The sequence below is a fragment of the Chrysemys picta genome, chromosome 5 (assembly GCF_011386835.1).
Source record: "Chrysemys picta bellii isolate R12L10 chromosome 5, ASM1138683v2, whole genome shotgun sequence".
Lineage (NCBI taxonomy): Eukaryota > Metazoa > Chordata > Testudines > Emydidae > Chrysemys > Chrysemys picta.
In genome coordinates, this window is record NC_088795.1 from 86,739,506 (window position 1) to 86,764,870 (window position 25,365).

Below are 25,365 nucleotides of genomic sequence, written 5' to 3' on the forward strand. Positions count from 1 at the left end.
CTTAAAATTCTCACAGTGCCTAAGAGCGCTGTCTGCTGAAGGTCACTGATAATGTCATGCACACATAATATGTTCTTTAGCAGCTCATTCATAATCATGGGGTTTATTTTATTAATACCAAAATTCCTGTCACACCACCACCACCCCCCGCCCCCATGTATAAACAGTCATTTTGTACAGCATCAAATGAACTTGGTTTTGGAGATGTTGGGGAACATCTTGTCATACTTTTGAATTGTGGAGTGTATTTATCTTAACATTTTCTGGTTACAAACTGGTTTAAACTGTGCTTTTCTGTGTTTAAACTAGTTTTTCCATGCTGAGGCTAGCTTCCCTCATAATTTACATGTAGTTTGGCTATGCTAATGTTGAGTTTGCTTGTTTTCAATATTATTCCCCTTGTAGTCATTCTGTACTAGTCTAAGAACAGTAGTGCTATGGTTACCTGGTGGGATTTTGGTGGGGAACAAACTGTATTCTCTGCTGCCACCCCATAGCAAAGCAAAACAAGATCCTTAGGGTCAAATTCACATCCCTAATTTCAGCTGCCCCAAATTCCAGATTAAAGTCACTCATCCTGTCAATTGAACAGGGTTGCATGTGTATTACTGAAAACAGGAAGTGGAATGCACATATGGCTTCCACTGAGGTCAATGGGAGCTGCATGCATTGATAACAGAATATGAGTCCAGATGTACTTTTTGCTTTATTTTTAAAGAAAATAAATACAATGGTATAAAAAGATCATTTCCTTGAATGAAATCGGTAGGCAGGACCTGAGTACAAGGTATAATGTAATATTTGTATATTTCACTCATTCAGTCACTTATTTTCTTCAAAATATTTTCAGTCTTATAAACAATTAAAATGAATTCTATAAATGGAACAACCTCTATAATTCAGTTACTGTTCTTTGTTTACATGGTAAAATGTGGTATATGTCTTAGCATATAAAACTATATTTGATTCACTTTGTTGTCATGGATACAAATATAGGTAATGAGATTGCTCTACAGTAAAATCAGACTTTCATGTCTTAATTCAACTTTCTTTCTTTATATGTCATCTTTGTTTAGGTGGAAAACGTCCGCTTAATTGATCGTATATCTTCCAGGAAAGCTGCACTGGGGACTCTGTATTTAACAGCTACTCATGTTATTTTTGTGGAAAATGTGTCTGAAACTCGTAAAGAAACTTGGGTATGATTATGTATTAGACCTAATTTTTTCACATAAGCTTCTTGTAGTGGTGATCTTATCTTATTTTAAAATAAAAATAGTTTATATAGTAAAATATGATGTAAATTTATGGCATTGTACCTATTAATATTTGTAAAATAATTAGCTTAAAGTTAAGTATCAGAGGGGTAGCTGTGTTAGTCTGGATCTGTAAAAAGCACAGAGAGCCCTGTGGCACCTTTAAGACTAACAGATGTATTGGAGCATAAGCTTTTGTGGGTGAATGCATCTGATGAAGTGGGCATTCACCCACGAAAGCTTATGCTCCAATACATCTGTTAGTCTTAAAGGAGCCACAGGACTCTCTGTAGCTTAAAGTTGATAACTGAGACAATATATATTTCTTTAGTCATTCAGAATCTGAATTTTAGATTGAACAGGAGTACTTGTGGCACCTTAGAGACTAACAAATTTATTAGAGCATAAGCTTTCGTGGGCTACAACCCACTTCTATATGCATCCGAAGAAGTGGGCTGTAGTCCACGAAAGCTTATGCTCTAATAAATTTGTTAGTCTCTAAGGTGCCACAAGTACTCCTGTTCTTTTTGAGGATACAGACTAACACGGCTACTACCTTGAAACCAATTTTAGATTGAAAACTTAATTACCTAGATAAATTTAAAAAAATTATAAGAGAATTGGGATTAGAAACACAGGAATAGAAATGTAAGGACCTTCATAAAAATATTAAGTGTTCTACAGCAGTGGTTTTCAAACTTTTTTTACACATACTACTTGAAAATTGCTGAGGGTCTCAGTGACCACTTAATGATCTTTCCAAATGTTGTTTGTACTGTTTGCTAACTACTGAAAGCACTTTGGATAAAAATGCTATATAAAAAAACCCTTAATAATTAACATTTTTTGTTCTACAAATAAAAGCACACAACTCATATTTTAATATCCGTAGTCTTACCTTTCTAATCCGATGGATGTGTCCTCTCTCCCCCGCTGCAGCAGCTGAGGCTGGGAAGAAGGGGGGAGGGATATCTCCCTCTTCCTCTCCACCACAGCAGCCACAGAGTTGAGGCTGGGAAGGAGGGCTATCTCTCCCCGGAAGCCGCAGCCCTGGAGCTGGGGAAAGTCACCTCTTTCTCTGGTTGCTGCAGCCCTGCACATCCCAAATTCCCCCCCCCCCTTCTCACCCCACTGCCCCTCCCACCTACCCCCTATTCCCCACAAGGCTACCATCTCACCTTACATGTGCATCTTCCCCAGGGTCCAGGCACCTAATTAATGGAGCCACGCCCACACAGCTCCACTAATTAGGTGGATGGCCCTTCATTCTCTCATGTGCGGTCGCCTAGGTGTGCAGGGCTGGCTCCAGGCACCAGCCCACCAAGCTTGTGCTTGGGGCGGCACCTGGACGTGGGCGACGCGGTGCGGTGCTCCGGCTCCGGCTGCCGGGGAGAGCGGGGCTACGGCTGGGGCTCACCGCCCTTCCCCCGGGGCTCCGGCCGCCGTCCCCCCCGGCGCCCTCCCCTGCCGCACGGGCGGGGGGGGGGCACGGCGGCTGGAGGCTTTTTTGCCTGGGGCAGCAAAAAAGCCAGAGCCAGCCCTGTAGGTGTGCACCTTAGAGGGAACGGTCCGCAGACCACCTGAATGGAGCACACGGACCACTGGTGGTCCGCAGACCACAGTTTGAGAACCTCTGTTCTACAGTAATTACAATGGGAACACTGTTTCAAACTTGAATTACTGGTATCCTGTGGGGAAGAATAGAGCAGAAATCCTGAGATACTCTGAATTTGTATTCTTGCATGAAGGTAAAGATGCTGCTATCAATATCTGTCTGAGCAGTATCAGTTATTTCTCGCTCTCTCCCCCGCCCCCATACAGAGGTAATTTAGTATCTGTCTACCTGTTTTATCTCTCACCCACTTTGTCTGTCTATTTTATCAAATCTATCTAATATATCTATCTAGGTACTGATATGCCTCCCTCACTATACTATCTGAGTGTCTAGCGATAGTTTAGTTGACATTAACCATAAATTCTGTCCTTCTTCCCTCCAATCCTCACCTTCACTGTTCAGTATAATTAAATAAGATCTAATATTTGAGCTTTTGCCAATGGAGAGGGGCAAAGTTTTGGCCTAGATTCTTTTTTTTATTTTGTATCACTGGTGCTGTTAACTTCTCATTAAAGCTGGATCAAAAGAGATGTCTCTTTTATAGCCACTAACTTATATTTTAAGAAAGCAATTAGATGTCATGAATTAGTTAGTGTTTGTAACACCCTTTGAATACCTGAAGCATTAGAGAACTCTTTCTTCTGGGTTATGATAGGAGCCATGTCAGTCTCTTATCATTTGTGCCTGGAAGTGGAGGAAAGAGCTATGAGGAGGGTTGTGAGGACTCTCTGAAATGTCACTGCTACTGTTTAGGCCATGGGAAATCAGTGTAGTGTTTCTCCTTACCACAGATGTCATTTTTGCTTGGCATAAACAATTTTTGTCTTTTCAGATTCTTCACAGCCAAATTTCCTCCATCGAGAAACAGGCCACAACTGTTACTGGCTGCCCTTTGCTGATTCGCTGCAAGAACTTCCAGATCATCCAGCTTATCATACCTCAGGAAAGAGATTGCCATGATGTTTACATATCTTTAATACGTCTGGCACGGCCAGGTATGCAAGGGGAGCGCAGCACTAGATGTTAATGCTTGTAAGCAATTAGCCTGATTGAAGGCCCTTTGACAGGAGCTGAGGTTGTTAATGGACTATTGCCTGCTGGTGAGATGATATCAGCATCTTTTTCTCCCCTCACTCCACCAGCAACACTCATACAAGAGTAGGGTTACCATATTTCAGCAAGCAAAAAAAGAGAATGGGAGGAGCCCCACCCCTGCCCCTCCCACTTCCCGCCCCCCTCAGAACCCCCAACCCTCCCCCCGTTCCTTGTCCTCTGACTGCCCCCTCCTGGGACCCCTGCCCCTAACTGCCCCCCAGGACTCCACCCCCTACCTAAGCCTCCCTGCCTCTTGTCCCCTGACTGCCCCAACCCTTATCCACACCCCCACCCCCAGACAGACCCTTGGGACTCCTACGCCCCATCCAACCACTCCCCACCCCCTGACAGCCCCCCCCAGAACTCCCAACCCATCTAAACCCCTCTGCTCCCTGTCCCCTGACTGCTCCGATCCCTCTTCCCACTCCTGCCCCCTGACAGCTCCCCCCCAGAACTCCCAACCCCCCACCCCCCCGCTCCTTGTCCCCTGACTGCCCCCTCCTGGGACCCCTGCTCCTAACTGCCCTCCAGAACCCCACCCCCTACCTAAGACTCCCTGTTCCTTGTCCCCTAGCTGTCCCCTCCTAAGACACCCCCCCCCAACTGCCCCCCAGGACCCTACCCCCTACCTCTACCCTGACTGCCCAAAACTTTCTCCACTCCCCCCAAAAAGCCCCCCCCGAACTCCCGACCCCCCCATCTCTTGACTGCCCCCTCCAGAACCTCCCTGCCCCTTCTCCTGCCCCCTGGCCCCCTTACCCTGCTGCTCAGAACATGGTGTTGGGCTCTGTGCGAGCCGGACACGTGGCTGCGCTCCCCAGCGCAACACACAACCCGGTCCCTGCCCCTGCACAGTGCTGCCGGAGCGGGGCGCTGGGCTGCCGGGGAGGAGGAGCTGCCGGCTCAGAATGCAGGGAGGGAGGGAGGGGGGGAGGAGGAGCTCTACAGCTGCTCCGGAGTCCAGCCTGGCAAGCGGCAGGGGGAAGGGCTCTGGCTGCCAGAGCCCCATGCGAGCGGCTGACTTTCCTGCAGCCCTCCCAGCCGCGCCTCGCTCTGAATGGGGGGGGGAAATCCCGGACATTTTGAGTGATTTACAAATTCCCCCCCGGACGCTATTTTTAGCACAAAAAGGAGGACATGTCCGGGTAAATCCGGACGAATGGTAACCCTATACAAGAGGCAGCCATCATCTGGCAGTAAGTGCTAGTGAGCACACATAGTGGGACACCTAATGCAGTCAGTAGAACAAACAAAGCCCAGGGACGTGTCTAGGTAGAGGTCACTAGCATGCACTGGCTGGCAGGGTGGATTTGATTTAAATCATGATTTAAATCACTAGTCAGGAAGACTTGATTTAATCATAGATTTCTACATAAAAGTGCATTCTTGTTGTTATAACAATACATATTCTTCACAGCTCAGAGATAGATGTAGGTTTCATTTTTAGAAGGTTCACACTATCATTTTTAAAGTGATTTAGTTTGAAAACTTTTCAGATTAGTTTTACAGCTATATCAGAAAATGAATGATTGTTTGGTTATTTCATTTACCAAAGGTAATTGAAGCAGATAATTATGAAGTCATTGGGAGGTGAACTATCTCCAATTCAACAGGTTAATCATTAATATTTGGAGGATTTTCTTGCTGTATTAGGAGGAGAACTTCACCAGACAGACATTTACATTGTTTTATTTAACTAAAATAACAACGTTATGTATTCTGGATTTTTTTCTTCAACAGCAAACATCATATTTTAACAAAACAAGCATATTAATTTTTGAATTTAGTTAAACATTCAAGTTTTTTAAAATCAGGTTTGTTTTTGTTAAAATTGTTAACTAAAATAGTTAAATGAAATATTTAAAAAAACCAAACAAATTAAATCAACTATCAGCCAGGTCAACATGAGAAACTTAAAATATTGGCTTCTGCAACTAACTCAGTTGTCTTCACCTTCTTTTTCCTGTTTGTTCATAATCTGGAAAAGAAAAACAAACTTTCCTGCTTTTTCAGGTCCCAGACGATTTCTCAATTTGGAATGAACTAGTCCAAAGGAAGAAAATATTCTTTCTACATCAGCAGAAGAAGCTACTGCTGTTAAAAGTGAGATTATCACTTCAACAGTCTCTGAATCCAAGTGCTTAAGTGATTTCCATCAGTTCACTGGTGTGACTTTCTTTAAAACATCAGCAAACATTTATTTCTTGAATGGTTCACCCTTATCTCTGAAGTTTATTATAGTTGTCATTATGGAGGGATGATTGCTGGACGTCCATGTCATAGCCAACTCCTCCTCTTCAGCAGTTAAGGTTTGACCCTGGTACCATGTATTGAGAATATTTGCAAGAAAATGAGCTGGAGATAGTGCTTGTCCCATTTTTTTTTTAATGCTTGTAATTTAACTCTGTTATTGCATATTTCGTTTTTTAAGATCTCACTCAATTCCTTCCAAATTTCAACAGCGTCAGGAATAAAACAGCTATTTCCCTGCATTTTGTTCAAGGCTACAGAAATAGGCTTCTGGGTACTCAGCATGTGGTCAACATTTCTCTGAAGCCCAATACTGAGAACTTTAGCTGTGACAGCGCCATCTATTTTTTCACGATTTTGTTCACAAACTGTCATCAGATTAGGCCAGTTCTTGCTATAGTGCTCAAAACAGTCCACTACTTTGAGTTCCATCGCACGTCTTGTGGGAGAATTAGCTTGGTTCCTCACACTTTTTTTTTCAGAGCAGCTGCTGCAAAGTGGTTGTTACGGAAACATTTGCAATTTCTACAGCATTAGCCTTTATTTCTGGAACACTGAAGGCTTTGGCTAGGAGGTGCATCAAATGAGCACTGCAACCATATGTTAATAGCTTGGGACTCTCTTCTAAGTAATTTCTTCTCATCTTGGATACATTTTCAGCATTGTCTGTGACCAAGCTGCGTACTAGACATTAGAATTTTTTTCAGTTTGTTATAGCTTTTACTGTAAGTATTCTGCTGTGTGTGCATTTCCTGATGTATCATTTGTTTCTGTAAGGAAGACATTTTCTTATGTTGTCACACAAGCACATACAACAGAATCATTGTGGACATTGCTCCACCCATCAAGACTCAGGTTAACAATTTTACCCTCTACACCTTTTGCACACTGCTCAATTTCTTTTTCACACACTTTATCCAGCAATTTGCCTGTGACATCTGCTCTGTTGGGTGGACTGTATCCTGGTCTTAATGACTGAACTATGTTAATGAAGTGTGGATTCTCAATCATACGGAAAGGAGAGTTTGTTGCATAAACAAACCGGGCAATCTTTTAATCAATTACCTCTTTTTGTAATCTGCTGGTTCTCATCACAAACTTATATATGGTTGTTTCTGGGTGATGGAGATTTTTTTCTTTTTGCTACAGATGATATAGTGTGGCTATGTGACATACATGATGTGACTAAAACACTATCATTGGCAGATAACTCTGAAACTATAGAAAATGATGGTGATCTTGAAGGTGATCTGTCTGTTGAGGAGGGATTCTCCTAAACAAAATAAGTCAATGCAGTTATTTAATTATTACCACCATACTGCTCATTTAGTATTACTCATTGCATTCACTGACAGTACTACTTTAAAGGTGAAATTGTAAAAGGAAGATCTGCCTATTTCAGCTATTTATTTTTATCACAACTGCATCTAAAATGATAGTACCATAGAGTAACAACTATATTTTTTTGCTCAAACATGAGAATTCAAGAATAGTCCAGAAGGAAGACAGGCAGTCCTTAAGAAAGAAGTATGAAATAAAGAAGTTTATCAACCTGAAGATCCTGCATGTTCAGACATGTTCCTTTCATCATCTTCAACGCAGCTTCCTCCTGAGAAGGAACACTTCTCATGATGTTGTTTAATTCGGGTGACCAGGCCTTGCATTTCTTTGTTGTGCTGTTTGCATTTTGCACACATGCCTATCTTACCCACAGGTAGAGGCACTTCATTAAAATATTCCCAAACTGGGTCTCTTTTACAGCCTGCTGCCATTATAGGTTTTCTCTTCTAGAGAATGGTATGGTAGATCTCAAATCAATGAAGGCTATACTCAGAAAGACCTCAAGACTTCTGGACTATGCTGCTCAGACAGTTTCACTTCTGTTTCTACTGCCTGTCCTTCCCTTCTCACATTTATCTCCAGACTTTCTCTCCTTGTCCAGATCTATTCCACCTCCACAATCTTCTGTTCATTGAACTTTTTGAAACCTCGCACTTTTAGAAAGAGGTAAGGGATTGACTCTGTGTACACAAATTTTGCAGAGGGACAATAGGGTTGAGGTCTGTTATTTCTCACCTCTCTATATATTTATTTAACAGCAAAAATGTTTTTAAATAAACAAGCATGTATCTCTGGATACACAAATCCACAGTTTGCGAACTGCAAAACTAAGCATCTCTGATGGTATCTTCTAGACTGAGCCTCATTGAGTAAATAGAAAGATTAACCTAAATCTATAAAGAAGCCCCTGGAACCACATAAGATTGGGTCTCTAATCCATGAACTATTGGAACTCATTTACAAAAGTTTTCTTAAACATTACATTAATATATTGTCTGATACTATAGAATTAGAATTTATAATCCCTATTCCATGATGAGACATTATAGCTCAAAGATATCTTAATTAAAACTATCTTTAGATATGTTTTTTTCCTCAAAATGCATTTTATCCCAAAAATCAGATTTTTTTTTTAAATCATTGATTCTTATCCACCCTGCTGCCTGGGGAGCATGGGGCTGATGGCAGGCTACCGCTTATGGAAAGCCCCAAATAACTTAACAGAGTTATAACCTTTCCACACGGTTTTGAAATGTGGCTGAACATCAATGAAGCCAACTACAAAAACCTTGAACACCCATGATAATGCTGTGAACAAGTGTACAGTTTCCTGTGAATGTTATCCCATTCTGTGCCTCAAATGCCTTTATCTAGCTTAAATGGCAAAGCCTGGAAGAGATTTTCTGCCTTTTCCCCCCAGTTCATTCTGCCAGTGGTACTAGTCTAAATTGTTTCTTGCTGTGTGCAGATTTGCAAATGACAGCAAGGGGGAAATGAACCTTTCCCTGCTTCACACCTGCTCAGGATCCAACCACAATGTAGCTGAGGAGTGCAGAAAAAAACCTGACCTTTTGTGTGTAATATTACTGTTCTCATATCATAGCTGCAATATACGAAACAGACTCTTTTTTCTGTATTTAAATTTCTGGGAAAATGTTAAAGGAAGGAAAAATGAAATTCAATAGCCTTGTCTGTACTTGCAATTTCACTTCTATTACATCTAGGGTAAATACGAGGGTACAATGATCCTGTTGTCTTATTCTTTCAAGATAAGTTTTATACTGAAACAATTAGTTTAACAGAATGAACTTAACTGAACTAGACATATTAGGAATAAATATTTACATCATGATAGCACCCATAAGCTTCAATTGTGCCCAGCGCTGTACAAACACAGAAAAAAAGAGTGTGCCCTGAGGGGGATAGAAAATAATAGCTGTGTGTGCTTTGCAGTTTTAGGAGATATATTTCATCCACATATACCATGTAGATTGTGTTATGGGGAAATAGAGCAATGAGCACAATGGTAAGTGCTGGCTGTACACAAAAAATTGCTAAAAAGTGAAGAGTTTGTGTTAAGCTAAGTATCTCCTAAGGAAGTTTGAGAAAGATTTGGCTGTACAGCATCAGTGGTGTGACATTACTTTGTGAATAACACCTGCTTTAAGGATGTTTAATAAAGAGTTAAACTTGGGGGTCTTATTGAATGTGCTTTGAATGTGTAACCTGCTCAGCGAACAGCTGTTGCTAAAAGGCTACACTATATCTTGCAGATATGTCAGATTTTGTTATGTTTTTTTCTTTCTACACTGAACACAGATTGCCAGATATCAAAGAAAAGCTGCAGAGCAGGTGTTGTATAAAGAATATGCAGGTTGACAGCTAGGTGATTTAGTCTACCAATGAATCTGTGTTTTGATCCACCTGTATCTGGATTTTGAACATGTTCAAATCTAGGACCTACTGTCAGTTTCAAAATACTGAATTCAACTGTGCAACCAAAGGTAATTTTGACCCTTTACCCTTAAAAGTGAGAATCCAAGTATTGTAGCAGAGTCCAGCATCTCCTCCTGTGTTTGTGCTGTTAACTTAAGAATTAATTGGAAAGGATGCTGAATGCAGGCTGTTTTGAAGCAAACAACCCAGTCTGAAGCATAAGGTCCAACTCTGTCTTTTAATGTTATTTTGAACTCTGTGTAAAGGAGACATTGCTATAGTTTGCACAAAACTGACAACGTCAATGTTAATTTTCATCTTGCTACAAGACAGCTTGTTAGAGCTGGTTTTCTCTGATGTGTTAGAAAAAAATTGCATAGCAAGCCACAGCAGCAGTTTAAGTTGGTAAAGTGCTTACTATAACTGGAATACCAGTGAAGGGAATATGTACACTGGAGTGCATGTATTTGAGTATGCTAGGTGATGTAGGGTGAAAGTAATTGGAGTATGTTATGGAAACAGTTAATCAATTTAAGCTCTTGGTTACGCTGATGTAAATCTGGGTTAACTCCACTGTCTTCAGGATCTCATCATGTTTTCATACAAGACTGGAAAAAATAAGATCCTGTAATGCTCCTTCCCTTGAAGGGACAGAAGGTGTATATTAATGCCCGTGGAGAGGTGGCTTTTGACCCTGGCATTGCAGTACTAAGGAATGCCCCAGTGAAGAACAAATGTGGCCAGTAATGCTTTTGAGAAGATGCCTGTTGGGCAGATCCATTGGTAGCATAGCAGAAGCAAGTTGAGCAGGACACATACGTGAATGAGAACAAACAAAAGAATGGATTTAAGTGGCAGGCCACAACTCTATTAGTTTCAGAGTAGCAGCCGTGTTAGTCTGTATCCGCAAAAAGAAGAACAGGAGGACTTGTGGCACCTTAGAGACTAACAAATTTATTAGAGCATAAGCTTTCGTGGACTACAGCCCACTTCTTCGGATGCATAGAAGTGGGCTGTAGTCCACGAAAGCTTATGCTCTAATAAATTTGTTAGTCTCTAAGGTGCCACAACTCTATTAGTGTCCCTCCCCAGTATTAAGTTTATCTACCCTATCTCCCTCATTTAAGTGAGTCTAGTGTGGGATTTATAGGCCTTCTATCATATATCCATAACTCAGGGCAGACATTCCTCAGTCTTCACCTTGGATTTAGCTCATTCTGCTGAAACCTCTCTCCTGTGAAGGAGAAAGACAGTACCAAAGAGGGACCTCTGTCTGAAAAGACTTAAGGTCTCTTTCGCCTTCTCCCACAGACATAAGGTCCACAGTCAAATCCCAGTCTTTTATTTCTGGGCAAAGGCCCTTTTGACCTTTTATTTGCCCTGGGCACTGTCCGTAAATTGTGTTGAATAAAATATTCTTACAAATTACTGAGATGAGACTTCTAAATCCTATTCCTATTGAACCTAACTGTCCTTCCATGATGCTGTCATGAAGCCAAAAAAAAAACTACCAGGCTTCTGCCAATTTTTTCCTAATGGGGAAAAATATTTCCTGACCTTTAAAACAGGGAATTGGTCAGACCCACAGTATCCTAAAAACACAGTCCTTACATTATAACTACAGAAGGGGAGGTTGGGATCAACTAAAATGGAACAAGAGGCATGAAAAATCCTGGGCAAGGATTTAAATTAATGGGGAGAGGACAGGGAGTCAATTGGCTCCTATCTCCCTCTGGCTGGCCAATGGGTGGCAGTGCCTATGGGGATTAGAGGCCTACCCTTGCAAGGACTGCCCCACCCCTTTCCTTCTGAGGCTATCCCGTGCTCTGCGGATCCAGTCACATTTTCCACCAGTTGAACCAGGTGGGTGGCATTGCTGTAGAGCAGCATCATGTTTTGCCTCTAGCAGTAAAGCATCTGCCATTGACACGGTGGGGGGGATGGGAATCTTACTCACATGAAGTTAATAGGATTGATTGTAAAATGAGCGGGATTTGGCCTACCAATACTGGTGGTTGCAACTTTTCTATCCCCTGTTTCTGTCTGCCAGAGTGCTGCACCCTCTTGAAGGGTAATATAATTGCTGTACAGTTGTGGACTGCTTGTCCTCCCTAGGAGGAACTCTGGCTGAGTCAGGTTCTATTTTCCCTCCCCCACTTGCCTTTTTTCCTGCATTATACCATACCTGAAACTGTAAGATCCCATCTTCTCTCGTGATATTGTGTAATGCATTGTAACAGTTTGTGACATAAGGTGGCCTAACCAGGGCTGGCTCCAGGATTTTTGCCGTCCCAAGCGGCGGGGGGAAAAAAAAAAAAAAAAGCCGCGATCGCGATCGGCAGCAGCCCAGCCTCGCCGCTTCTTTGGCGGCAATTCGGCGGCAGGTCCTTCCTTCCGAGAGGGACCGAGGGACCCGCCGCCAAATTGCCGCCAAAGAGCCGGACGTGCCGCCCCTTCCCCTTGGCCACCCCAAGCACCTGCTTGCTAAGCTGGTGCCTGGAGCCAGCCCTGGGCCTAACCAAACTAAAGGGTCCAATTCTACTTTCAGTTGTACCTGTCAACTTCCAATGGAGCATGAACAGGTACAACTGAAAGCAGAATTTGGCCCTTTAGCTTAGGCTACTTTGTGTCACAGTAACATTTGAAGTTGTACAACAGCAGAATTTGGCTCAATGACTATAATACTGTGTTTGTATCAGGCCCTAAATATTATAGAGGGTATATGTTAACTAAGCTTTAAGGCACAATCGATGCATTTGTAAAACCTTTATGTACCATCATATGATATTAAAACCTGAGATGATAGGCAGGCTAGATTTACATACCAGCAAGACATGTATATTATAATTTGATATAGTTGTGAAAGTTTCCACTTAGTTTTGTGAGCAGGTACAATGGAAAGGAAATATCTGAAATGTAGTTTTATTCAGCTAATTTAATGCATACTTTGGCAACTGGGGTGCAAAATAAATGTCAGGATTTCAGCCAAATTTTTTATTTGAAGTTACTTTTTTCAGGTTAAACTTAACAATTATACACAGTTGTACATAAGCAAATGAGACATAAGCAAATGAGGCTTTGCCATAACAAAAAACACAGAATGAAGTTTGATCTATCACACTGTGTTTCAGTGATCTTTCTTCTCCCTTTCTTTAAATAATGACTGTGCTGATCTTGAGCTCAGTGCCTGGGTCATAAAGATTTAACAAGGGAACTTTTCTTCCTTTCTGTCCTCATATTTGTTAATAATTGTTTCTAAAGAGGGAACTGAGTTCCCCAAGGAACTGTGATAACATTACAAACCACACAAGCTTTTTAATTAATGGAAACCATCATGTCATTAGACGCCAGAGATGTGTTTAGCTTTGTTTTTTCCCCGAGATTCCATATGCTATATATTTAATGGGAACTTAAAACTAGTCCTTATTTCTCTGTTAAATCTAAAAAAAATCACCTATAATGGAAGTTCAGTAGATGCTTTCTGCAGAAGAGGATGGAAGTTTAAAATGAAAACCATTTTTATTAAAGCCATACATAAAAAGTTCCTGTTCTCTATTCTGCTTATCAAGGACATAAAATAGAAGTAACCAAGGGTTGTATTTAAACCTGTTTGATTTCAAGACAGTTACAGTCTGAAACAGATTTATCAAATGGTGACGTTTTGACAACAGATGTGACTCAGTTTACCAGAATTCAGTGTACTTTATTTTGTTTATATACTAAGATCCTTGATCCAAAAGCTATAAGGACCATACAGTGAGAGGATGAAACATGCACTTGTGATGTGTTAGAGTAGGGGTGGCCAACCTGTGGCTCCGGAGCCACGTGCAGCTCTTCAGAAGTTAATATGCGGCTCCCTATATAGGCTCTGACTCCGGGACTGGAGCTACAGGAGCCAATTTTCCAATGTGCTGGGGGTGCTCACTGCTCAACCCGAGGCTCTGCCACAGGACCTGCCCCCACTCCACCCCTTCCCACCTCCTCCCCTGAGTCTGCCATGCCCTCGCTCCTCCTCCTATATTTTAAGTAAGATCAATAATACAGGCCTGTACAAGTAGGGGGGGAAAAGGCCACAAACAGCAGAATAGCCTACTACTTTCAAAGTAAGCTTCTATGTGATTAGATGCTGGTATGTGGGCTTTTGCATAGCAAAACATATGATTCTGAATGGGAATAACAGAGAATAACATCCCATACAGAGAATAACATACCAGCTTTGCTTTTGGAGACTTTGATCTCAGTTCAGATTTATTGTCCTGTCTTATTGCCTCTTTTTTCTCTTTCAGTGAAATATGAAGAGCTCTACTGCTTCTCATTCAACCCAAAGTTAGATAAAGAAGAGCGAGAACAAGGATGGAAGCTTGTGAGCCTCAATGAAGAATATAATCGGATGGGTGTTCCAAATAACTATTGGCAGATCAGTGATGTAAACAGAGACTACCAAGTGTGTAATTATAATTTGTATTACAGTAGATCTTAGAGACCCTAACCAAGGCAGGGGCCTCGTGGTGTTAAGTGCTGTACATAGCATCCTAAGAGACAGTCCCTGTCCCAAAGACGTTAGACAGAGTGAGAGAAAGGACTCATTATCTCTGTTTTACCCATGTGGAATGGAAGTACAGTAACTCCTCACTTAAAGTCGTCCCGGTTAATGTTTCGTTGTTACGTTGCTGATCAATTAGGGAACATGCTCGTTTAAAATTGTGCAATGCTCCCTTTTAATGTCATTTGGCAGCCGCCTGCTTTGTCCACTGCTTGCAGATGGGGGCTTGGAACCAGGGTGGACCAGCAGCCCCCCTATCAGCTCCCCGCTCCCCTAAGTTCCCTGTGCAGCAACTGCCCAGCAGGCTAGCAATTGTAGCTGTCCCTTCCCCCACTGCCATGTGCTGCTCCTGCTCTCTGCCTTGGAGCTGCTCCCCGAGACTCCTGCTTGCTATGCCGGGCGGGGGGAGGGGAAGGGAGGAAGAAGGGGGCTAATGTCAGGGTGTCCCCCTCCCCCCTGCTCCTGCACCCCACTTACCCCATCTTCCATAGAGCAGGGGGGACACACAACAGGGCTCAGGACAGAGGGAGCTTGCTGGCAGCAGCAGCTGCGGTCTCAGCAAGCTGATCTAATTAACAAGGCAGTGTACTTAAAGGGGAAATGCGCATCTCTCTCTCACACACACACAGTGTGTGTCTCTGTCTCCGATGCTCTCTCCCCTCCCTCCATTCCTGCTGCCTTGTAGAGTGTGAGAGTTAACCCTTAAGGGCTCAGCCAATTGCTAGTTCATCATTTAGCAGTAAGGCATTCCCTGGGAAATATCCCACCCTCTGACTCCTCCACCTCAACCAAGCTTCACAATCATCATCATTGTGTACCAGTATTAAATTGTTTGTTTAAAACTTATACTGTGTGTATGTATATATATAATATAGTCTTTTGTCTGGTGAAAAAAAATTCCCTGGAACCTAACCCCCCATTTACATTAATTCTTATGGGGAAATTGGATTTGCTTAACATCGTTTCGCTTAAAGTCTCATTTTTCAGGAACATAACTACAACGAAAGTGAGGAGTTACTGTACAAGGAGATAAAGTGACTTGTCAAAATAATTTTAAGCACATGCATAGTTAAGCATATGAATGATATGCTGAATTGGGGGTAGTGAGTATTTAAAAAAAATTTTTTTTCTACCTAATAGTTACACAAGCCATTAGTTTGAAAGAATGAATTTAACACTTTCTTACCTTGTTCATGAAATTATGTGCAGTGCTGCTGAGGATTGTTTGTGATGGAATATTATCACAATGGTCTGAGAAGTCACAAATCTTAATTCCACTCCTTTCTACCTAGCTAGTTGATGTTCCTATCCTGGCCTACATTTGTTTGAGTCAGACTTCAAAAATGTGATGAAGTAACATTAATGGAAAGAGATAACAGCCTAAACCAGTTCTGAAGTCAGCCTGTCCATACACATCAGCTCACTCCCATTGTGCCTTGTCACTGGAGCGCACACATGCTATACAATATCACTTGGGGTTTTGAGACCTCCTCAGAGGGGACTGTATGTTCTGCCAGAAGTTAATTGTTTTCTTTTGTTTCTAATATAAAAAGTTTGCATTTATTATAGAATTGTGGAAATAGTATGACAGAAGACTTAATTTAGGGCAGGGGCTCTCAACCTGGGGATTACAACCAGCCCTGGGAATGGGGATGGTGTTGCAAACAGGTATCAGGGGTTGTGTCGACCCTTCATTTCCTAAATGATAAGGGAGAAGGAGAGAGAAACAGGTTGGACCTGGTAAGGAAGAGGTTGAAAACTTCTGGTTTAGGGAAAATGTAGGGGTTAATGCGACACAGCCGTAAATGTAAGGGATCAGAATGAGCTACAGAAGGAAGGATGAATCATGAAATATTATAGAAAAAACAAGGGAAATTAGACACCAAAAGCACTGAAAACGTTTTATCTAGATGGATAGTAGAAGGGAAGAAAAGGGTAATGAAGGCAGGATAAGGGAGAAAAAGGAGGAAAGACTACACAGAAGGAAGAGACAAAGTAGTTATTTTTATTATTTAATATAAAGTAATACACATTATAAATAAAGAAATGTTTTTCATATATACATACATAAAAATCAGTCACATTTTTTCATGTCCCTGAAACATGCCTAAATCTGATCTCACTTAATCAAAAATAACTCCATTGGAGCCAGTCTTCATTGGTGCAAAACCAATTTCTCATGTGACAATGGTAAAGAATTACAAGAATTCAGTGCTCTCTTCCAACACTGAAAAGGGAACTCTATTAAAATAGCATCCAAAAGAAATACCTTAAAAGAACATTAAGGTTGCAAAGTCAAGCCCTCACACATTAGGAAATGCCAGAATTAAGGTAGCATGCGTAACCTCAGGTCAGCCTCCCTTATGTGTCTAATTACATGATCACATTTTTTCCATAGGCCAATGCTCAAACCACTGAGCTATTGTCAGGGAATGAGTAGTTATTAAATATTTCTTTTTCTCCTCAGTCAGCTTGTGCCCCCAGATCTTAATCACACAATATCCAAACACAGCACTGAATATACAGTTATTAATATCCTCTTGGGTGTTTCTGTGGTGCTCATCATACTATCAGAATGCTTCACAACTATTAATTAATCTTAGCACCCCTGTGAGAGTAGTTGGTATTTTTATCCCCATTTTACAGCTGGAGAACTGAAGCACAGAGAGATTTAGACCCAAAGTTGTCAAGTGTCCATTAATTTTGAATGCCCAATTAGAGATGCTAAGGAACTGATTTTCTAGAGAATTTAGCATTTTGATTGCACTTTTTATATTCAAAGTACAGCTCCTGGTGACTTCAGCTGCAGCTGTGAGCACTTAGCACTTCTGCAAATCTCATCTCAGGTGTCTCATGTTGGGCACCCAAAAATGATGAACATACAGTTAGTCACTGACTGAACACTTCAGTTTAAGTGGCTTGCCCAGCATCACCTAGGAACTCTGTGGCAGAGGCCAGATTCCTCAGGACAGCATTCAACTGCATAACCATGAGTCAACCGGGAAGAGAAAAGACAATTTCCTTGCACACCTTCCAAATTCTGCAACTGATGAGACTTGGTCCTACAGACAATACCCTTCTTTACTACACAATCCTGATTCATTCCCAGAACCCCTGTTCATCTTGTGTACTGAAAAAGTTATTGGATACATGAATATATAGCACTCCACCTTTTTCTGTTTCAGTTTTACCATCTGTAAAATTGGGATAATGATAATAATAATTTCCTATCTCCTAGAGGTCCTGTGACAGTCTGTCACATGGTGGACACACCATCATTGCACCGCCTCATGCCAGAACATGGCATTGCAGGCCTTCTTTTGTTCTTGTACTGCCTTTTCCACTGTTCTGGTTCTGCAGTAGTCTGCAGCTTCCATGGCCAGGCCCTCCTGCCTGATCATCTTTCAGTTCAGTCTCCTTCTGGGGTAACAGAAAAGTTCAAACAGAAAATCCAGAATCTTTATGCCAGGCCCACGGCCCCCAGCTCCAGCTATTATTCAGTGGTCTTTGCCTCTTTCAGTCCCAAGACTTGTACCTTCCCTATTGCTGGGGAAGGAGAACCGAGGCCCATCTTCTCCTCTTGGTTCCAGCCCAGGAACCCTGTGTTAGGCAGCTAAGGACCACTCCTGCCAATCTTTTGCCACTTCCCTGAGCTGCTCCTCTTTCCCCCCATATTTGTCCACCTCTCTCTCTGGCCTACAGCGTCCATTACTTCTACCCTGGAGTTTTGTCTCTTTGTGTCTTTTTCCCAGCCTGCTGCTGACAAGCTTCCTTAAGGCCCTACCCAGTTTCTTTGGCAGCAGCTAGGTTGAACTGCAGACAGCCAACTTCTCTCTCCTTAAGACTGAAGCCCAACCTCCTTCTAGAGATGGGGTTGTACTTCAAACAATCTTTCTGGTTTCTCCTCCTTAAAACAGGAGCCCCTCTTCTTAGAGTCAGGGTTTTGATTTAAACAAGCTGTAGGGTCTCAGCTAGCTTCTCTTTCAACTAGCCTCCTTTCCCCCAGTCAATACTCAGAGGATTCAGCAGACAACCTCTTCTTAGTGGTGTCTCCCTTGCTACGAAGGAGGAGACAGCAGATATACTAGTCCCCTTCCTAAAGCTCATCCCAGTTGGCTAAGAGAGAGGAGACCCTTGCGCCGTCCACTCTGCAAGGCTCCTGGTCCTAGGCCCTTAAAGAAACAGTAATGGGATTTCCTTCCAAACACTCCTTATTTCCAAACCACTTTCTTTCTACCAGTCTCTTCTTGGTCCTTGTATATATCAGGCCTTCCAAAATATTAAAGGACCGTGCCATGTGGTGGGGGAGGGTTAACTCCGAGGCCACTCTTCCATTAAGGGGACAGACTACCTTGTCACAGGGGCATAATTAATGTTTGAAACACTTTAGGATCCTCAGAATGAGGGTGGTGTGTAATTGTGATTTTGTTTTTGTAATGGTGATGAATAAAGTTAGCATGCATGCTAAGTTCTATTTGAATAGACAAAGTAAGCAAACAAACAGTTTCCTTTGGCAGGTCTGTGATTCATACCCTACTGAAGTGTACGTACCAGAATCTGCAACTGCACACATCATTGTGGGGAGCTCTAAATTCCGGAGCAGAAGACGTTTCCCAGCCCTTTCCTACTACTGCAAGGATAATAATGTAAGTTTGGACCTGTGTTTTGGGGTGAGAGGGTGTGAGACCACCTGGCCTGTAACCCTGGTGCCTTAAATGCTCTGCTGCTGTAGCTCACAGCCTGGACACCAACAGTTACCCCATAAGCATGTAGTTCCCTGACCCTGCTGGTGGTTGCTATTCTGCAAATTATCTCTTCTTGATGCAACCTCCAATACAAATGAATAGCCCATTGAATTTGGCCACACCTGGTTTGAGGTGTTGGACTCTTTCCATTGTCTGGACAAACCCGTTTATCAACTCCTCCTGACATGCGTGGTTTAAACACCTTTTAGTCACAGACTTTAAAGCATAATATCAGTGAGCATCCATAATTTCACATACAGCATTGTTTCATATATTTTACAATGATACTATTGACCAGAATGTTGTTGGTTTTCAAATGGTATTTCACAAGGCATATTCTGTACAAAAATCATTGCAGTAATATGTAGGGTGTGAGTACAGGGGTGCTGACAGAGACAACAACATTAAATTATTAATATTCAGTGTGACAGACCCAGACCAGTGGGGTACAGGAGTCTGGTATAGGGCAAAGATACTGGTCACTGGATGAGTAGTTTTCTGTTCCCTGAGTGACCAGAGCAGGGGCTGTACTAGAGTAATCAGGAACCTGCTAGAACCAGTTAAGGAAGGCAGGCTAATTAGGACACCTGGAGCCAATTAAGAAGAAGCTTCTAGAATCAATTAAGGCAGGCTAATCAGGGCACCTGGGTTTTAAAAAGGAGCTCACTTCAGTTTGTGGTGTGAGTGTGAGGAGCTGGGAGCAAGAGGTGCAAGGAGCTGAAAGAGAGGGAGAGTGTTTCCCCCAAACCTCCCAATTGACCTGGACTGTGGGTTCTTCCAGAGGGGAAGGTCTCTGGGCTGTTCCCCAACCCACATGGTGAATCTCTGAGGCAAGAAAATCTGCCAATAAGCGCAGGACCCACCAAGATAGAGGAGGAACTTTGTCACACTGGTGTTAGAAGTGGGATCTTGGGGTGAACAGCGCGGCGGAAGAAGGAGGGTGATTTAAAAAAACAAAAAACAAACAAACAACAACAACAAAAAAAGAAACAAAAAAAAAGGGAGAGGGTTTATTTTTTTTTCACCGCAATGGATGACGTAGTGCGGGCACTGATACAAGCTACGGCGGCCCAGCAGGAGGCTACCCGTGTCCAGGCAGCCGCCCAACAGGAGGCAGTGCGGCTGCAGCAAGAGACTAATCGCCTGCTGATGGACCAGGCTGCTCAAGACCGAGCTACGTTGCAGGCGGGAACTGGTAAACCAGGTAAAGTCCCTTACAGAGCTGAATCGTGGCCGTGATGGGACGCGGCTCATACGGGCCAGCCATTGGCTGCAGAAAATGACACGGGAGGATGATGTAGAGGCATACTTTCTGGCCTTTGAGAGGACAGCCCTACGGGAGGGCTGGCCTCGAGATCAGTGATCTGGCATCCTTGCCCCAGTCCTGTGTGGGGAGGCCCAGAAGGCCTACCATGATCTGCCTGAAGAGGCATCGGCAGACTACCCCCAGCTGAAAGCAGAGATCCTGGCCAGATCTGGGGTAACGACAGCAGTGCGGGCCCAGCAGTATCACGGTTGGAGGTATCAGGAAGACAAAACCCCGCGGTCCCAATTGTATGACCTCATCCATCTCCCACGAAAGTGGTTGCAAACAGAGTCCCGGAGTCCGGAAGAGATACTAGTGGTTCTGGTCATCGACCGATACATGAGGGGACTACCACCAGACCTTCGTGCCTGGGTAAGCCAGAACGAACCCTTCACCTATGACGAAGTTGTCACCCTGGTAGAGAGGCAAAGGACAGCGAGGGACCTGACCCGACCAGTTAAGGAAGAGGCACCCCGGGTTAAACTAGCAGCACCAAGCCCTAAAGTTCGGGTGACTGGGCCACCAGGAGGGCCCAGATGGAAAAAGAGAGAGGCTGAAGGCCCATTAGAGGCCACAAAGAGTCGGAGCACTGAGGGAGAAGAGGATCCTGATGTTAGACTGCCCAAACCAAGAGACTGGGGAACGCCTAGGGCTCCATACAGATGTTATGCCTGCGGGGAGTGGGGACACATAGCTGCGCAGTGTCCCAATGCTGAGGAGCCTATGCAGTGTAACCTGGGGAACTGGGCAGATCCATGCTCCCTAATCCACCTTGTGGGGGTCTCACTAACCCGACATATGTATGCCAGACCAGTGAAACTAAATGGGATAGGGACCACGGCACTGGTTGATTCGGGGAGTGCTATCATGCTTATCTCAGGGAAGCTCGTGAAGCGTAGTCAGCTGCTGCAGGCTAAACGTACGGGGATAACATGTGTCCATGGGACAGTTAGTTACTACCCCACCATCCCAGTAAAAATCGAGATCCAAGGGAACACTACTGAGATAGCAGCAGGTGTAGTCCCTAAACTCCCATACCCGGAGCTCATAGGGAGGGACTTCCCAGGGTTTGGAAACTTACTCCCAGTAGGGGGATTGGAGAAAGATGGAGACCCTAAAATTGGTGAGGCATCCACAGCAGACTGTCAATCCCCAATCTTCTCTGAAATATCCCCAGATTTGTTCTCCACTCTCAGACAGGGTAGAAAGACAAAAAGGGAAAGAAGGGCAGCTAAGGCCTTGGGAACCTGAATACTGACCCAAAGCCAGAGGGTCGCTCTTGTAGGTAGGCGGACCCGCGCAGCTGAAAAGGAGGCCACGCAGGAGGGAGAAGCACCTGAGTCTGACCTCCACCCTAATGCTTCTGAACCAGTAGACTGGGCCCCTAGATCTTGGGCAGATTAGCCCCGGGAGAGGAAATTTTGGATCGGACCAGGCAGAAGAGCCAAGGTATGACAACATTAGGAAGGAGGTGACTGAAATAGATGGGGTCCTCGTGGAAGGAAAAACCCAGGGACCAGGACCCTACTTCATAATGAAGAAGGATCTCTTATACCGGGTTGCAACAGTACAGGGGCAGAAGGTACAGCAGATCCTAGTACCTCAAAAACACCAGAACGCTGTATTAAGTCTGGCTCATAGTCATCTTTTTGGGGGGCATTTGGGGGTAGAGAAGACCCTGGCACGAGTCCTACGACGGTTCTTCTGGCCCGGAGTACATGAAGAAGTGTGGAGGTACTGTGCCTCCTGCCTGGAGTGTCAGCTGCACAGTCCCGGTCCCCACTTGAGGGCACCTTTAGTACCCCTTCCCATCATAGAGGTCCCCTTTGAGCGAATAGCCATGGACCTAGTGGGACCACTGGAGAAGACGGCTCGGGGCCACCAATATATACTTGTTGTTTTGGACTATCCTACTCGCTACCCAGAAGCCGTCTCCCTGCGGAACACGGCCTCTAAAACTATAGCCAAAAAGCTGGTGGGGATCTTTGCCTGAATGGGGCTACCAAAGGAGATATTAACCGACCAAGGAACCCCATTTATGTCGAAGCTAATGAAGGACGTCTGTACGCTGCTCCATATACATACCTTGAGAACTTCGGTCTACCATCCGCAGACTGATGGGTTGGTAGAAAGGTTTAACCGAACCCTCAAGGCTATGATAAGGAAGGTGGTAAGTCGGGACGGGAAGGATTGGGACACCCTACTACCCTACCTTATGTTCACTATCCGGGAGGTACCACAGGCCTCAACTGGGTTTTCCCCCTTTGAGTTATTATACGGGCATCACCCCCGTGGCATACTAGGTATCGCCAAAGAGATCTGGGAAGAGGAACCCAATGAGGGGAGAAATATAATAGAGCATGTAATGCAGATGCGAAACCGGATAGCCCGGGTTACCCCTATTGTACAGGAACATTTGGAGAAGGCACAGGAGGCCCAGTGAACCCATTACAATCGCCAGGCAAAAGTGCGACAGTTCCAACCAGGGGATTGGGTTATGGTATTGGTACCCATGGCAGAAAGCAAGCTTCTGGCCCAATGGCAGGGGCCCTATGAGGTGGTTGAACCCGTGGGGGAAGTAACCTACAAGGTGCGGCAGCCAGGATGCAGAAAACAAGAACAGATTTATCACGTTAACCTTCTGAAACCCTGGCATGCACAAGAGGCATGCACAACGGTCCCAAAAGACCTAACCCAGGAAAACAAGCCTTCCAAACAGGTGAGAGTGTCTCCCGATTTAACACCAGACCAGAAGAATGAGGTGTCTGAGATGATCTTCCGGAACCAAGATGTGTTCTCGATATAACCGGGTCGAACAATCAAGACATATCACCACATCGTCACGAACCCTGGGGCCAGAGTAACAATGAGGCCCTATCGCAGCGGCAAAAATGGAGGAAATAAAAGCAGAAGTAAAAAAAAATGCTGGAGTTGGGGATCATCGAAGAATCCCACTGTCAGTGGTCCAGCCCAATCGTGCTGGTGCACAAACTTGATGGCACCACAAGATTTTGCAACAACTTCCGGCGACTAAACGAAGTATCCCAGTTCGACGCGTACCCCATACCTTGCATAGATGAGTTAGTGGACCGTCTGGGTAATGCCCGGTACTTGACTACCTAGACTTGACAAAGGGGTACTGGCAGATTCCCCTTGCAGAAGACGCAAAGGAAAAGACTGCGTTCTCTACACCAGAGGGTCTTTTTCAATATACTGTCCTCCCTTTTGGACTACATGAGGCCCCAGCTACCTTCCAGTGCCTCATGGACAAGCTATTACGCCCGCATAACAGTTATGCTGCTGCCTACTTGGACGATGTGGTCATTCATACCCCAGACTGGGAAACCCACCTGGAGAAGGTGGAGGCAGTCCTCGATACCTTCAGGCGAGCTGGCCTTACAGCAAACCCTGCCAAGGGTTTACAGAGGTCAAATATCTTGGCTACATTGTGGGAAAAGGTTTGGTTAAAACCCCAAGTGAACAAGTTAGAGGCCATCCAAAATTGGCCCCGACCAAGTCGCAAGAAACAAGTCCGGGCGTTCCTAGGTGTGGTGGGATATTACCGACGATTTATCCCCCACTTTGCCACAAGGGCAAGCCCCCTGACAGACCTAGTGAAAGCCCGTGGACCTGATCTGGTGAGATGGTCTGACGCAGCAGAGGAAGCATTCACAGACCTACGGTCTGCCCTCTGCAGTAACCCCGTACTGATAGCCCCTGATTTCACCAAGGAGTTTATCCTGCAGATGGATGCATCGGAAGTAGGGTTGGGGGCCGTTCTATCACAGATGGTCAGGGAGGCGGAACACCCAATTCTATACCTCAGTCGGAAACTCCTTCCAAGGGAACAAAAATATGCAGTGGTGGAGAGAGAATGCCTCGCTGTAAAATGGGCCATGGAAACATTGCGCTACTACCTGCTCGGGAGCAGATTTGTCCTCGTGACCGACCATGCCCCTCTTCAATGGATGCAGCGGAACAAGGAGAAGAACACAAGGGTGACCAGATGGTTCTTATCCCTCCTGCCTTTCCAGTTCCGTGTGCAACACAGAGCAGGGAGCTGTCATGGCAACGCCGATGGCTTGTCACGTGTGCACTGTCTGGCGTCCCAAGCTGCCCAACCCCTTGGCGTTGAGCAGGGGGAAGGGATATGTGACAGACCCAGACTAGTGGGGTACAGGAGTCTGGTAGAGGGCAAATATGCTGGTCACTGGATGAGTAGTTTTCTGTTCCCTGAGTGACCGGCAGGGGCTGTACTAGAGTAATCAGGAACCTGCTAGAACCAGTTAAGGCAGGCAAGCTAATTAAGACACCTGGAGCCAATTAAGAAGAAGCTTCTAGAATCAATTAAGGCAGGCTAATCAGGGCACCTGGGTTTTAAAAAGGAGCTCACTTCAGTTTGTGGTGCGAGTGTGAGGAGCTGGGAGCAAGAGGTGCAAGGAGCTGAGAGAGAGGGAGAGGGTGTGCTGCTGGAGGACTGAGGAGCACAAGCGTTATCAGACACCAGGAGGAAGGTCCTGTGGTGAGAATAAGGAAGGTGTTTGGAGGAGGCCATGGGGAAGTAGCCCAGGGAGTTGTAGCTCTCATGCAGCTGTTACAGGAGGCACTATAGACAGCTGCAGTCCACAGGGCCCTGGGCTGGAACCCGGAGTAGAGGGCGGGCCCAGGTTCCCCCAAACCTCCCAATTGACCTGGACTGTGGGTTCTTCCAGAGGGGAAGGTCTCTGGGCTGTTCCCCAACCCACATGGTGAATCTCTGAGGCAAGAATATCCGCCAA

The 25,365-nt window shown here is 44.4% G+C and overlaps 1 protein-coding gene across 2 annotated transcripts in view; it reads left to right on the forward strand.

Annotated features, from left to right (window-relative positions):
- The window catches only part of MTMR7 (myotubularin related protein 7), a 96,824-nt gene that overhangs the window by 26,077 nt on the left and 45,382 nt on the right, over positions 1–25,365 (forward strand). The window contains exons 2-5 of one of the 2 annotated variants that reach the window (XM_005282077.3): positions 1,077–1,199; positions 3,704–3,866; positions 14,280–14,437; positions 19,054–19,182. In XM_005282077.3, coding sequence (XP_005282134.1) covers positions 1,077–1,199; positions 3,704–3,866; positions 14,280–14,437; positions 19,054–19,182 — 573 coding nt within the window. Of the gene's footprint in view, positions 1–1,076; positions 1,200–3,703; positions 3,867–5,979; positions 6,070–14,279; positions 14,438–19,053; positions 19,183–25,365 lie in introns of those variants that run through there. The other variant, XM_042841931.2, reaches the window with a different exon arrangement.